Genomic DNA, 16,019 nt, shown 5'->3' on the forward strand with positions numbered 1-16,019 from the left:
AATCCAAAACTGGAGAAATTTTGTTGTATAATAATAGACTGTCAAACTTTGTGTTTGGTAACTGATTTATTGAAGTTTTTATGCTCACAGTGCCAGCAAGTAAACTGACTTAAGCACTTAAAAGGCACTTGAAATTGTTTTAGTTTCTAAAAACTTTTCAAGATAAAATTGTTTTCACCTCTACTTTCTTAACATTGGAACCATGTTTATCTTCTTCCAACAGCAACTGAAAAAAGGTGTGGTGACAATGACGATTCGAACTCGCCTTCGCAGTCCCAGCCTAACACCTTGTGCAACCCCCTCCATCCTCAGCCGTTCCAGCTCACCCAACTCCTGTACCAGTGGGAGAGCACATGTCGTTTCAGGGTTTGAAGAGGCTGATGGCCACAGGGGCCCAGGACTTGGTCCAAAAGACTGCATCATCATGGAAGTTACACTTAATAAAGGTTAGCAGATTGATGGCTTCATCGTTTTGCAAGTCCTGCTTGTGTCTGTTCTCAACACCAAATTTGAGTTGTGGTTGAGATTAATTTAACACAGTCTTGAAGAGAGCAGCAAGTAACATGTAAGCTATGACACAAGACATGTATGTACACATTCACAGGTCAAACAATCAGTGAACAATCAGTATTACAGATTTACAAATGCCAACAGGTAAAAATCATCACAGACACTAGAGCTGTGAAAAAGGTGTACATCTCTGCACAGAGTTTGTGGACGCCCAAACATTTTACCCATGTGTTATTACCCTGGGCATTAATCTACTGTTATAAGAGCCTAAACCAAATATACACAGAAATACATGTCACACCCTCCAGACAATGTGTTTTTGCTTTTGTCCTGTCACAACAATTGTCAATTGTTGTATTGTTTTCTGCTTTTCTGCTGTCTTTTTCCCACCATTATGATTGTTTGCCCCATCCGGATTAGTTTCACCTGTGCCTTGCTCTGTAGTGTCTATATATACCTGTGCTCCCAAAGCGTTCTCTGCCAGTTCATCATATACCATAGCTTCCTACATTCCAGCATTATCTCTAGTGTTTCATCTTTTTATCCCCCCATGACCATTGTTTAGTGTCTTTGCCTATCCCTTTGGATTTATTTTCCTGTTCTGATTGCCTTACCGTGTACTGACCTTTTGGTACACAACTCTGGATCTGGACTGTGATTCCTGATCCTGCCAATCAAGCACCATGCGCGTCAAATCTGGCTTGGTGCCATAATGTTGACAGGTAGCTTGCTTGTGTGGCGTCTTGCATGAAAACAAGGTAGATGTTGTGCTTTTCAAGATTCTTGCATGAAAACATGGTAGATGTTGTGCTTTTCAGAATTAATGGACAAAGGATTAAGCCTAGGCAGTTTTTAAGACACTGCCCTTCTGGAGAACCCCTTCTGTAAAAGTTATCCTTGCAACCTTGCGGTTTAAATGCAAAAATTTACAAGTTGCAAGGGCAGTTGTGCAGTGAGGGGTGTGAGCTGAACGCTGAGCTGAGAAACAGATGAAACCCGGGCTGTATTGATAGGCCCACCTTATTTCGTAAAGGCCTGCCTAATTAAAAATTTCTGGCTACGCCAGTGCCTCCATCCCCGCTGCTGCCTCCCCCCATCTGTACAAAGCAGCCTCCCACTACTTCCAGTCTGCGTTCTTGGGGGGGGCGGGGCACCCCCCTAAAACAATTGTAGGGGAAACACTGCAATATTTGGACAGTATATCCTTGTACTTTCATGATTAACTTGCTCTTTGAGAACACTGCTTTCTGATAGTCAGTGTTGATTTGTTTTAGAGCCTGGTGTTGGTCTGGGGATTGGAGTTTGCTGTCTGACACTGGAGAACTCTGCTCCTGGTATCTACATACATAATCTGGCACTGGGATCTGTAGCCAAGATGGATAGCAGGCTCAGGTAAAAACACCAAAGTCATCTTTGAATTGGAAAAGAACAGACACAACTATGTAGTTGCTCTGATACAGTGATATTGAGCCGCATATGAACACAAAGATTCAAATGTGTACTGATGAATCATTTATTGGTCATATTACATGTGTGCATTTGTGTTTGCACATGTACAAAGAGACGTCTCTTGATAGTGCTGTGTTTCTCTGTGCAGCAGAGGAGATCAAATACTGGAGGTGGACTCAGTCAGTCTTCGTCATGCTGCTTTGAGTGAGGCTTATGCCATCCTTAGTGAATGTGGCCCTGGACCAGTCAGCCTCATAATAAGCAGACACCCTAACCCCAAGGTAAGAAGGTGTTTGTCTCAATTTAAATGGATTGATTCATTCTCTTTGAAGATCTTCATATATCTAGTACTGTGTAAGTCCTTGATAATCTGTAGAACAGAAATCTGAACTCTAGTATGTCATTAATCAGAAACACATCACAGGTTATGCAAACCATGTCAAACAAGTTCACGGCCTCGTTGTTTTACTGAAAAAAAAAATTCTTCTCCGAGTGACAATTTTGTATCGGATTGCAGCAGGTTTTCCCTCATGATTTAATTGTGTTCACCTTCAACTTTCTTGAGCCTTATAGCTCAAGTGCATGTAGCTGCCACCACACTGCTTTGCTGTGGTGATGGGTTTTTCATTATGACTAGTGACTGGTCAAAGCCAAAGTCATAGCATGGGACGTTCTTCTACTGATTCTCTCACATGCTTTGATGTTAGCGTGGCTGTGACATTACTGCCTGCTCTGCTGTGTGAATGACGTATGAGGCATGCGTAAAAAAAGACCAGCTTGGAATCAGAGATATGCTAGACTGACCAGCTGGTTGTCAGTCTGACTGGGCATGCTGAAAACTGTCAGTCTTAGGCTGGTCGATTGGTGCATCTCTACATGTGTAGGATTTGCAAGTTGCTGTTTGTAAACACACTCTTCAACATACTTTCTCCATCAGTGATTTTTCTTTATTTTTATTATTTTTAACAGTGTACATTAATACTGAGGGCATCCAAGCTATGAAAGACACAACACATATGGAATTATGTGGTAAACAAAAAAGTGTTCAACAACCCGGAATATGTTTCATATTTCAGATTGTTCAAAGAAGCCACATTTAGCTTTGATGACAGCTTTGCACACTCATGGCATTCTCTTGTTAAATTCACAAGGTTGTCCCCTGGAATGGTTTTCAATTCACATGTGTGCCTTGTCAAGAGTTAATTTGAGCCATTAATTCTTGTTACCTGCAACTTCTGTACAAGTCCATATTATGGCAAGAAACACTCAGTTAAGTAAAGAGATTCTCTTGGATCAGAGGTTCGACTATCGACCGGATTCTCCTCTCCAGTACCCTGGAATAGACTTTCCCGGGAAGGCTGAGGAGTGTGATCCCTCTGTAGTTGGAGCACACCTTCCAGCACCCCCTCCCAAAAAGAGGGACCACCACCCTGGTCTGCCAGTCCAAGGGCACTGTCCCCAACTGCCACGCGATGCTGCTGAGTCATGTCAACCAAGACAATTTATAGTACTTCAGATTAGAGCTCACATAAATGCTTCTTGCTACTTGCTTGGGCCAAGAAACACAACAAGTGGACATTAGATCAGTGGAAAACTGTCCTTGGGTCTGATGAGTCCAAGTTTGAGTTTTGGTACTAACCACTCTATCTTTGTTAGTCACTGTTGGAGACTTCAAAATTGAGGGCACACTTAACTAGCATGGCCACCACAGCATTTTGCAGCAACATGCCTTCCCATCTGGTTTGTGAGAACATCATTAGTTTTTGCTATTTTCCAAAACGTAGATGAAAGGAACTCCTTTGAGATTGTTGGAAAACCATTCCAGGTGACTACCTCATGAGACTGACTGAGACAATTCCAAGAGTGTGCAAAGCTGTCATCAAAGCAAAAGCTGGCTACTTTGAAGAATCAAAAATATAAAACATATTCTGGGTTATTTAACACTTTTTTGTCGACAGCATAATTCCATATTTGTTCTGTCATAATTTCAGTGTCTTCAGTGTTAATATACAATGTTGATTTGTATATTTATACTTACATGTGAATGTAATGTATTTTTTTTCTTTTGCAACAAGTGTTTTCTTTGACTTTGATTACTTACACTTCTAGTTGCCAGTGTAGTCTACCATTTGTGATCATTGTCTTTTGTCAGGTGTCAGAACAGGAGATGGATCGTGTAATAGCTCGATCTACCCACAAGGACAAACTGAGCAAAAACAGAGGGCACTCCCAAGGTCTGATGTCTTTAACTACATTTATATTTCACCTTGCTTTTTTTATTTACTCCAGCACTGCAGTCATTTTACATATTAACTTTGACATTTTACAGCTGTCCAAGTTACAATATGAACACCATGATTCAGTTACAGGAAGTTTAGCAGCATGAGGCAGATTTTTTATGATCTGGATATCTGATCTTATCTGGGTTCAGCAGCCACTGTTGTAATCTATAGGACTGTCCTGCAAGAGCCCCTACCCAGGAACTAATGACAGACAGGGAGATGATACCCCTGCTCTCAGCTGGACCATGAAGAGATTCCTTGAGCCTGTCTGCAGAGTAAGAATTCATATAATAATATTCATGTATTATTGTTTACTTGGTACAGATGTGTTGTTTCATTCCCCTTAAATGGTACATTGGTATTGGATCTCTCACCGAGTCATTATTAAAAAAACAGTTTTATTAAACATTTGTATTTTTTTTGTCCACTTTTAACAGTCTTCTTCTTCCCTGTGTTTTGCTGGCGCAATGTAATGTTTTGGCCTATGTTACCACTAACAACTTTTGATCAATCTAATACACAATAATAACAGTAGAGTAGTAATGTATACCCTTTCATCTGATAAACATGACATGACCATTTTCTGCTTCACTAAATGTGTGAAATCTAGTCATTAATATTCACTGGATTTTTTTATACAAATGCAGATTTTACCTTTACATAGTTTTTCATGGAGTGACTATGTGGCCGTGGTTTTTGTCTTGTTCATCTCCACAATTCTCCAGCAAGGGTCCCTGAGCTCAGAGACAGAATTATCTCAGTACTTCTCTCAGGACATTTCCAGGCACTCACTCCTCTCTGAATCCATGCTGATGGACTCAAACATTGACGAAGCACTCCACCAGCAGAGTAGCAGTATCTCTGTGGATGACAACGCAAGAGAGCAACATGGTAAAATTTCACCCAAGTCTGAGTATCTCTAGATGGTAGTAATTTTATTTCATACAGTAGACTGACATGTGGACTTATTTTCATCAAGGCCATCTTTTCATGATTAATTTTCTGCATTACTCTTCAGTTTCATCTGGTTACTTGCCTTTGGCAGCACGAAAAAAATTCAGAAAGATTCTGTTGAATAATGAATACAATCATCTGGTACCTTTATCTACCTGCAGTGAAGATTTTGTTAACTTGTTCATTTTTGTTTTCTTTTCAAATAAAGCACATTACCTTCATCTTACCCTAAGCACTCTACCCCTTTCTAACAGAAGTGGACAGTGGACCAGTGTACAGCTCATCAGAAGACATGACCCCTGTCCATCTTAATCACCAGATAGACATGGTTTGCCAGCCCATTGCTGTGTGTAGCCCCACCTCAGTCAGTCAGAGCCCACTTCTCCGACAGCGACAAATGATGTGCTTTGAAGAAGAGCCTTGTGATGACAATGCTAGAAACACTGGGCTCTTCCACAGGCCAACAACATCTGACTCTGTTAACTCTGAAACTGATGCAGTAGTTGTAATAGCTACATCGTCATTAGATGTAGATGGAGACAGCGAAGATGGTGGGCATTTGGGGAAGTGTGGAAGCAATGATGCGATAACACCACTCTTTGGTACTTTGTCACAGTGTGAGAAAGGTGCCACAACTATGTCTGAGTCATCTGGCTGTGAGTCACCCTTCATGCCTATCCACAAAGCCCCTTTATGCCCCTTTGAACACAATGCAGGGGTGGCCTCTAGAGCTAGTAATTTGTCCATTGTTAGTCTGAACTGTACAAATCAAGATGATGGACAAGTGAAGTCAAATCACTCCCCCAAGCTTGTATGTAAAGCAGTGACACATGTCAAAAGTATGATGAGCACTGATGCACCAAGCCTCCCCCACCAACAAGAGTCCAAAGTAAATGATCCCACTTCAGTCTTTGCTCCATTGCAGCTACTGTCCCATGCAACACAATGTGAAAGAGACCCTATGATACCCCATCAGCACTGTAAGATAGAAGATACCAGTGAGCTTGTGGATGTTTGTACTATCGACACAGTGACACTGTTGAGAAGTGAGGATGAGTCATTTGGTCTTGATGCGGAGATTATGTCACCCCCTCTGAAAGTTGTCATCGCTGGATTAAAGCCTGGAGGTGCAACAGAAAGGGTATGTCTCTTTGGTTTCAGCTTTTATCTATTATAAAAGATAAAAATAAATTGTTATTATTATTATTATTATACTGTTTTGCACAGGTAGAAGCAGACCTGGTTATTAGCAGATTATTTATGATTATCAAAGATATCATTAATTGTCAAAATTATTCACATAATGGGACACCCTCCCTGTTACCATCGACCAATAATCAAACTGTAAAAGCAGTGTCAATCTGGTGTTCACTAAGAACTGTCAATATCTGAGAGATAACACTGATCAAGTGAATAGTGAAGGTTTGAATTTGAACCCAGCTAGTGCAGAATCCAGCGGTTGTCAAACTGATATGCAAATAACAAGGCAGGTGAAAACAGTAAACGAAGGACGCAAGGCGGCTGTGCTTGGTGGTTATGGTAGGCTGATTTCTTCAGTGGGCAGCGAGAAAAACAGCGGAGTTTACTTAACTGGGAAGGTGGCATAATCTGTTATCTCCTGATTAAGTCTGTTCGTCCTTCTGCAGGCAATGGGTGAGATCAGCTGATTTGGTGCAGCTGCTTCTTTGGATATAGGTAAACAAAGAGCGGCATGGTGTTGTGGTTGTTAGCACTGTCACCTCACAGTAAGAGGGTTCTGGATTTGCTAATATTGTGTGTGTTTTTTATGATTAATGATGTAAGGTGACCTTGAGTGTCTAGAAATAAAATGCATTATTATTATTATTATTATTATTATTATTATTATTGTTTGAGTCTGGGTCTTGACCTCTACATTGCCTCTAGGTGTGGACGTGTGAGCATGTTTGGTGTCAGCTGCATGTCTCCTGTTGTCAGCTGGGATAGGCCTCAGCCCACCCGCAATCCTGACGTATAAAGCGTATAGAAAATGAATGGATGCATGGTTAGTAAGTTTCTGAGGGCAGCACTAATGTTACCACCGGGAGGGATGTAAACAGCAGTGAGGGTTACTACACTCAGCTTCCTTCCTCAGGGAAAATAAAGATTTCTGCATAACACCAAAAGGGCTTTAAGGTCAGTGCAGTAATGTCGGTCAACAATCTTCAAAGCTGTTTGTGTTGTTGTGCAGGTAAATACAGAGGACCTCTTGTTTTGCTCTGACTCTCTGCTTCTGTCCTGCTGGTACCTAGAGCATCCTGACAGCTGCACCACAACATTGAGGATGAGCAGGTGTAGCCAACTTTCTGTAATAATCATCATACGGGATTAACAAAATTGCAAGACCCTCGTCTTCTGGTGAGCAGAATGGAGTAGGCTAATGTTTTTCCGAGCTCCTGTCACACAGTCTGTATTTTAGCAATTATTCAATCTAATTAATCTCAGCTTTGCTACAATTACATTTTAAATGGTGCCTTAACAATCTTAGCCTGCCAGTATGTCATCTAGACCTGGTAAACCTTCAGAAAAAAGAACAACTTGCTTCAACTGACTCTGCTATCGACATTGCTGCGGGCGGATTTGCTAACTAAGCCTGTACTTGCTATCTGTCAGATTTGAAAACAAACTTGCTGCCATCTATTCCAATTTAGGTGACATGCAGACCACAGTCACTAACTATGAACAATGCATCTCTGATCTGGAATCTGGGCTGAATCAACTGCAGTTCTTGTAATCAAAGGTAACCAGCATGGCTGATGACAACTGAGAGCCAAGATCACTGACCTAGAGGGAGAAGCAGATGGTGCAACGTGCATCTTAGTGGAGTAGTTGTCGGGGGAACACGACCAACGTCATTTTTTTTCTAATCTTCTGGTGGATATGCTGGGCAAAGACGTGCTTGTCTTTTCGCCCTGAACTTGATAGGGCTTGCCGGGCAGAACCAAACCAGCAGAGGGGGTTAAACCTAGGGCCGTGATCATTTGCTTCCACAAATTTCAGACCAAGGACATGGTGATTCATGCTGCCAGGTGAAGCGAGGTGAATGAAAATATGATGGCAAGTCGGTGTACATATACGACGATTACTGTCCAGAGGTGATGGACCAACGAGCTGAGTACAAAGAAGCCATCCATCAGCTGTATCCAGTGCGACTGTTCACCAAGGCTGACAACAGAGCGAAATGGCGCCTCTTTTCAGTGAATGAAGCCCAGCAGTTTTGGCATCATATCAGAACTCCGGACCTCCGATGGAAAATGACTGATTTCAACAGTTGGCAGTTGCCTACTCAGGTTATGTTTTTTTTGGCATGCTATTCTTTTTTTCAGCCAAATGGACACATTTGATTATAGGCTAATAGCAATTGGATAGTCTAAACCAGGAGTGCTCACACTTTTTCAGCATGTGAGCAAAATGACCAAAATGAAAAAAAATGACCAAGTCAAAATGATCTACCTACTACAAAAATGCAAAACATGTATTTATTTGTATAGTATATTGAGAATTGAGAATGTACAATTTATGTTGCATACACGCATGAGCCAATATTGCACAACACAACACAATTAACTATGTACATTTTTTGTCATTACCTGAGTTTACTCTGATGACTTGCACTGAATGGAATCAGCCAGGGATGCATAGTCTGGACAGTAGCTGCTGACAGCCAGCCTCAAGCACACTTCCAAATGTTCACCAGTCATGGTGGAACAGTAGTTGGACTTAATAATCTTCACGTGGGAAAAGCATAAATAAGTGGAGCCGAATAATGCAGTCAGGGAGGTAGCACATTTCCTCATGTTGGGGTACTTTACCTCTGTGAGTAAGTTCCAGAACTGTCCATGAGCTCTGGACTTCAGCTCAATGTCAGCTTGTAGCGTCAAAATCTCATCTTCCCCTTGAGAAGAGTTCAGGCTCACTCGGAACGATGCTTCAATGGCGGCTTTCGCTTTTGAAGTATGTTGTGAGAAAAATGACTGCTATCCGGACAACGCAAACGCACTTCGAAAATGTCATTGTGAAAAAAAACCATTCCATATGAAAGTGATACTTTTTCTTTTTCTTTTTTTTTTTTTTTACTTGGTCCAGATTCCCCACTCATTTTTATACCCTTTTAAGTTTAAGAGGAAAAAACGAGGGCTAAAAACTCGCTAGCTAGCATGTTAGCTTTGCTGCACTTGATGCCGTGGTTTGCTCATGCGCAGTGACCCAAGTATCTGAAAAAGTCAGATGTCATCTGACTGACTGCCCTGTATATCAATCAAGCGATGGGATGAATGATAGGCTTACGTCTATCAATCAAGTGATGGGATGGATGATAGGCTGACATCTAATTTTTTTTAATGTCATGTGATCTACCCACAGTGCCTTCGCGATCGACTGGTAGATCGCGATCGATGTATTGAGCACCCCTGATCTAAACTAAGCTAAACTTATGATCTGACGGTCTGACAGGATTACATGTAGGCTACGTTTTCTGTGTGATACCTGTGGGTGGGTGGTGTAAGGGAAAAGAGAGAATTCTTCTCCCCGAGAGAATTCAGAAGTAGTACATGGTACTTCTGTGTCTGAAATGGTGATGGGGGCTTGTCTCTTCTCCATATATTTACATCCTTTTGTTTGACTGTTTTGTTTTGCTTTGTTTTTCATTTTTTTCTTTTTTTTATCTTTTTTATATCTTTATTTTTATATGTTTATTTTTATATATTCATATATTTCTCATATATTACACTGTGTAGTCCTAACTCACCACTACCTTAATGGAAAGTAAACAGTGAATAATAATTGTTTCATATCTTGAAATGCCAATGACGCAAATCAGTCTACTAAAATAAGTAACATTATATCTCATCTTCCGGATCTGAAAGGATATGTAGTGTTCCTGCACATCACATAGTGATGAGACTATGCACCATAAAGGAGTAGGTTCAATCATTTATATCACTCAAAGTTTAGTGCAAGAGCCCCTGGCTGCTGCCATTTTGATTTAAAATAATATTCGGTTTGTTACTGAGTCAGGGACACTCTGCAACATCAAAGTCATTTTAGCTAGCATCTATGCACCTAATTGGAATAATGAACAATTTATCTCAAGACTTTTCACTTCTTTTCCCAATATCAAAAAGTACCACATTATTGTTGAGGGAGATTTCAACTTTGTACAAAACACTGATTTGGAGAGGTCTTCCAATAGACCACATTCCTTTACAAATTCTGCTAAGTTGCTAGCGTCTTTTGGAAGGGAGCTGGGCCTGTCTGACCCATGGAGGTGTAAATTCCCTGAAAAAACATCTTTTTCTTTCTTTTCACATGTCCACCACACCTATTCTCGAATAGATTTTATTCTTGTAGACAACAGACTGCTTTCGAATTTACACTCATGTGATTATCATAGTATTGTGATCTCAGACCATGCTCCTACGTCACTAGACATAAACTTCCCCAACCACAACAGTTCCTTCAAGCCATGAAGATTCAATTCAAATTTGCTTGCCGATGACCCTTTTTTAGACTCCTTAAGATAAAATATTCAATTATTTTTTTAAATAAATGACAAACCAGACATGCTGAGAGGCACCTTGTGGGAGACCTTCAAGGCATACCTAAGAGGCCATATCATTTCCTCCACATCTCACCTTAGACAAATTACCATGTCTAGACAAACAGAGCTATTGCAAATGATTCTGGAGATTGATGATAGCTATTCAAATAACCCAGACCCTTCACTTTACAAAAAGCATCTACAATATCAAACTAGATATAAATTAGATGCTGACACTAACACAGAGTTTCCTGAAGTGGATCAGGGGCTAGTGGAGAATTTAGCCAAACCACTCTCCACACCTGAGATCATGAGGGTGATAACTACGTTGCAGAGTGGAAAATCACCCGGTCCAGATGGCTACACAGTAGAATTTTACAATTCACAGTCCGAGGTTATTTGTACAGTATAATGAGGTTTTGTCGCTTGGCCGACTTCCTCCAACCTTGACCAATGCTACAACTAAATTTCAGCTCCCATCGTCTCACCTTTTTGTTTCTTTCAAGTAAGGCACTTTGTTCAGAAAAACTATCCTGATTTTTCACATCTCCCTCCACAGACATTAGTAGACACCCTTCTCATAGTAAATTGGGGGGGACTTTTTCTCGCACCTGTAATGCCCTGGACTCTACTATCACAGATTTCCCCCAACAGACAAGGGAATTATGGGAACAGGATTTGGGGCATGCTGAAGACGACCAATGGGACCATATTTTGCAATTAGTCCAATTCAATTCAATTCAGTTTATTTATATAGCATCAATTCACTAAAAAAGTTATCTCATGACACTTTCCAATTAGAGCAGGTCTAGACCAAACTCTTTAATTAAATTGTACAGAGAGCCCAACATTCCCCTTGAACAAGCACTTGGTGACAGTGGCGAGGAAAAACTGCCTTTTAGAAAGGCAGAAACCTCGGAGCAGACCCTGGCTCAAGATGGGCAGCCATCTGCCTTGACCGGATGGGTTGAGAGAGAGAGAGAGAGAGCAGGAGGGAGACAGAGAGAGAGAGAGCGATAGAGAGAGGGAGAGGGGGTGGGGTGTGAGAGAAGGAGCACACAAGCAGAGATGCATAGCAGCAGTAATAACACCAGAAGTATTGGAAATGCAGATAATGATAATGACAATGAAGTATACAGAAGGTATTATGGTGATTTTGATAACAATATTAGTAACAATAATAATGGTAGTAGCTGTACAGAGTCGTAACAGAATTAAATCAGATTATGATTAAACAGTAGTAATCGACAAGAAGAAGAAGAATCAACTTTTTTTGGCAGTATGTATATATTTTTACATACATACATACTGAATTTTACTGCTGCATTTATCCCATCCTTAGTTGAACACACACATGCAACACCCGGCAAATTACATGCAGTGAAACACACACAGGAGCAGTGGGCAGCATCAAGCGCCCGGGGAGCATATTGGGGGGTTAAGTGCCTTGCTCAAGGGCACATCAGCCGGCTAATGAAGGGGGGGGGGGGGCATTTTATCGCATTAATCACTCCACCACACCCAAATTTTTCCTGCCCGTCCGGTGGGAGAATCGAACCGGTGACCCTCCGATCACAAGCCGCTTCTCCAACCTCTAGGCCACGGCTGCCCCCTAAGAAAGCACAAGGACTCCACCGAAGTAGTTGAGTTAGTGATATGCATTAATGGGACATAAATGTGTGCAGAAGGAGAGGGAGAGGAAGAAAGAGCTCAGTGCGTCATGGGAGGACCCCGGTAGTCTAAGCCTATAGCAACATAATTAGGGGTTGGCCTAGGCCAGCCCTAACTATAAGCTTTATCAAACAGGAAAGTTTTTACTCTTAAATATAGAGAGGGTGTCCTCCTGGATCGAAACCGGAAGATGGTTCCATAGTAGAGGAGCTTGATAACTAAAGGCTCTGGTTCCCAATCTACTTTTGAGGACTCTAGGAAAGACAAGTAGCCCTGCATTTTGGGAACGCAAAGCTCTGGTGATAATAGGGTACTATTAACTCTTTAAGATAGGATGGCGCCTGACCGTTCAGGGCTTTATAAGTGAGGAGGAGAATTTTAAAATCTATCCTGAATTTTACAGGTAGCCAATGTAGAGAAGCCAGAACAGGAGAAATATGATCTCTCATGCTGGTTCTTGTCATTAGTCAGGGCAGCCTGATAGAAGGGAGTTACAATAATCCAGTCTGGAAAAAGTAATGAATGCATGGACTAATTTTTCTGCATCTTTCTGACTCAGGATGTGCCTATTTTTTGCGATATTGCAGAGGTGAAAGAATGCAGTCTTTGAAATATTTGCTATGTGTGAGTTAAAGGACATGTCCTGGTCAAAGATAACTCCTAAATTTCTTACAGTGGAGCTTGAGGCCACGGCTAAGCCATCTGGCATTGCAATATCACTGCATAATTTGTTTCTAAGGTGTTCGGGGCCCAGAACAATAACTTCAGTTTTGTCTGAATTTAGAAGTAGGAAATTGCAGGTCATCCAGGTTTTTATGTCTTTAAGACATGTCTGAAGCTTGACTAGCTGATTTGTTTCATCTGGTTTCATTGATAAGTACAATTGTGTGTCATCTGCATAACAATGAAAATGTATGAGTGTTTCCTAATAATATCACCGATGGGGAGCATATGCAGGCTGAATAATATTGGCCCAAGGACAGAACCTTGGAGAACTCTGTGACTAACTTTTGTGAGTGTGGACGATATATCATCAACATGAACAAATTGAAATCGATCTGATAAATAAGACTGAAACCAGCTTAATGCAGTTCCTCTGATGCCAATTAGGTGTTCCAATCTGTGCAATAAGATAGAGTGGTCAATGGTGTCAAATGCAGCACTAAGGTCTAACAGTACAAGGACAGAGATAAATCCCTTGTCTGATGCCAGGAAGAGGTCATTTGTGACTTTGACCAATGCTGTTTCTGTGATGAGCTCTAAAGCCAGATTGAAAATTTTCAAATAAGTTATTATTTTGAAGAAAGTCACATGACTGATTGGCAACTATTCTTTCAAGGATCTTGGAAAGAAATGGAAGGTTAGATATTGGTCTATAGTTGCTTAAAACCTCTGGGTCAAGTGTGCGTTTTTTAAGGAGAGGTTTGACTACAGCTACTTTAAAGGACTGGGGTACATGGCCTGTTAGGATTCAAGGATTCAAGGAGCTTTACTGTCATTTCACACATGTAGAAACATGAGGTGGAGCAAAATTAGTTTCCCCGGTCCCGGTATGAGCCTAATAACCTAACAAAATACCTAATGTTATAAATATAAAACAACACTATATAAATATAAAAAACAATCAGAATAAAAGATATAAACAATGTAAAAAGTGAACAGGAAGCAACAATATTTACAGCAGTACTAAGCCTGTGAATATTCTCATTCATCCAGGTCATGGTTATCTCAAGGAAATTCAATCGAATGCAACTGGACTTGACTAAGCTAGGACTAGTCCCAGCCTAGTCAAGCGAGCATGAACTGATGAAGCCTCTTGGATGAGAGGTGAAACGTCTTCAAAGACAAATAACTAAGTCCAGTTGCATTCGATTGAATTTCCTTGAGATATACAGCAGTACTGCAGTATTGTGCAAATGGCGGAGTAGTGAAAATGACAGTAGTGCAAATGAAATGAGTTATGCAGAGTTCTGTGCAAATGGCTGCATTGTGCAATGTTCCATGGGTGGTTGTTGGGAGGGGGGGGTTGTAAGGTATAGGGTAGCAGCAGGGGCTACAGAGGACCTCCAGAGTTCAACAGTCTCACAGCTTCTGGGTAGAAGCTGTTCCTCAGTCTGGTGGCCCTGCTCTTAATGCTCCGCAGTCTCCTGCCTGAGGGGAGAGGGGCAAACAGTTTGTGTGAGGGGTGGGTGGGGTCCATCATGATGCAGGAGGCCCTTTTCATGCATCTGGAGGTGTACACCACACATCTGTAAAAAGATGTCAGGACTGAGCTCCCCAGTCCGGCACGCCTCAGGCTCCAGAGGAAGTAGAGGCGCTGGTGTGCCTTCCTGATGAGGCAGGACGTGTTGTTGCTCCAGATGAGGTCGTGCGTTATGTGGACGCCCAGGTATCTGAAGCTGGAGACCACTTCCACCGCTGTCCCTCCGATGTACAGGGGAGGAAGGGGGAGATGTCTGCCCCTTCTGAAGTCCACGATCATCTCCTTGGTCTTTTTCACGTTGATGCAGAGATTGTTTTCCCTGCACCAACCCTCCAGGTGTTCCACCTCCTGCCTGTAGTCGGACTCGTCGCTGTTGATGATGCGTCCAACCACAGCTGTATCATCCGCAAACTTCACGATGAGGCAGCTCGGATGTTGCGCTGAGCAGTCGTGTGTTAGCAGGGTGAACAGGAGTGGGCTCAGCACACAGCCCTGGGGAGAGCCGGTGTTGAGGGTGATGGGGGAGGAGGAAATGTCATGGATCTTCACGGTCTGTGGCCTGTCCGTCAGGAAGTACAGGACCCAATTGCAGAGGGTGGATCTCAGTCCTTGGGCACTGAGCTTATGGATCAGTGTCTGTGGAATGATTGTGTTAAAGGCAGATGTAAAAGCCACAAAGAGAAGGCGGACATAAGAGTCTTTATTCTCTCGGTGGGTGAGAGCTGTGTGGACCACAGAAGATATGGCATCCTCTGTGGATCGGTTCTTTCTGTATGCGTACTGGTGTGGGTCCGCAGTGACGTCGATGCAGTCTTTGATGCGGGCCATGACCAGTCTCTCAAAGCACTTCATGACTGTCGGGGTGAGGGCAATTGGCCGATAGTCATTCAGGCTCATCACTGTGGAGGTCTTGGGGATGGTGATAATCATGACAGCCTTCAGACAGGTGGGGACTGTCGCTTGTTGGAGAGAGGTGTTGAAGATGTCCGTCAGTACCTCTGTGAGCTGATGTGCACAGCCCTTCAGCACTTGCCCCGGGGTGTCCGGGTCCTCAAAGCGGGTGAAGACGTTGTTGAGGGCGTCATGCAGAGAGGGGTCCCTGGGGCATTGTACATCTTTGGTGTTCTAGTCTGTGATGCACTTTATGTCCCTCCACGTGCTCCATGGATCGTTGGATGCAAAGTGTCCCTGGATCCTCTGGGAGTATGCGGTCTTGGTCCTCTTCACTCCTGCAGTAAGCTCTCTTCTCACCGCGCTGAGTGCCAGTCTGTCACCTGACCTAAACGCAGCATGGCGTTAACCTTTGTGCAGTTTGTACACCAACCTTTATTAATGTAGACACATAGTCTGCCCCCGCAAGTTTTCCCCGACAGCTTGTTGTGGCCCGCTCGGA

The 16,019-nt window shown here is 42.3% G+C and overlaps 1 protein-coding gene across 1 annotated transcript in view; it reads left to right on the plus strand.

Annotated features, from left to right (window-relative positions):
* The window catches only part of pdzd2 (PDZ domain containing 2), a 101,766-nt gene that overhangs the window by 62,433 nt on the left and 23,314 nt on the right, over positions 1-16,019 (plus strand). The window contains exons 13-19 of the mRNA XM_046386104.1: positions 224-446; positions 1,785-1,902; positions 2,108-2,240; positions 4,112-4,193; positions 4,413-4,516; positions 4,967-5,132; positions 5,450-6,336. Coding sequence (XP_046242060.1) covers positions 224-446; positions 1,785-1,902; positions 2,108-2,240; positions 4,112-4,193; positions 4,413-4,516; positions 4,967-5,132; positions 5,450-6,336 — 1,713 coding nt within the window. The remainder of the gene's footprint in view (positions 1-223; positions 447-1,784; positions 1,903-2,107; positions 2,241-4,111; positions 4,194-4,412; positions 4,517-4,966; positions 5,133-5,449; positions 6,337-16,019) is intronic.

Source organism: Scatophagus argus, chromosome 4 (genome assembly GCF_020382885.2).
Source record: "Scatophagus argus isolate fScaArg1 chromosome 4, fScaArg1.pri, whole genome shotgun sequence".
NCBI classification, from domain to species: Eukaryota; Metazoa; Chordata; class Actinopteri; family Scatophagidae; genus Scatophagus; species Scatophagus argus.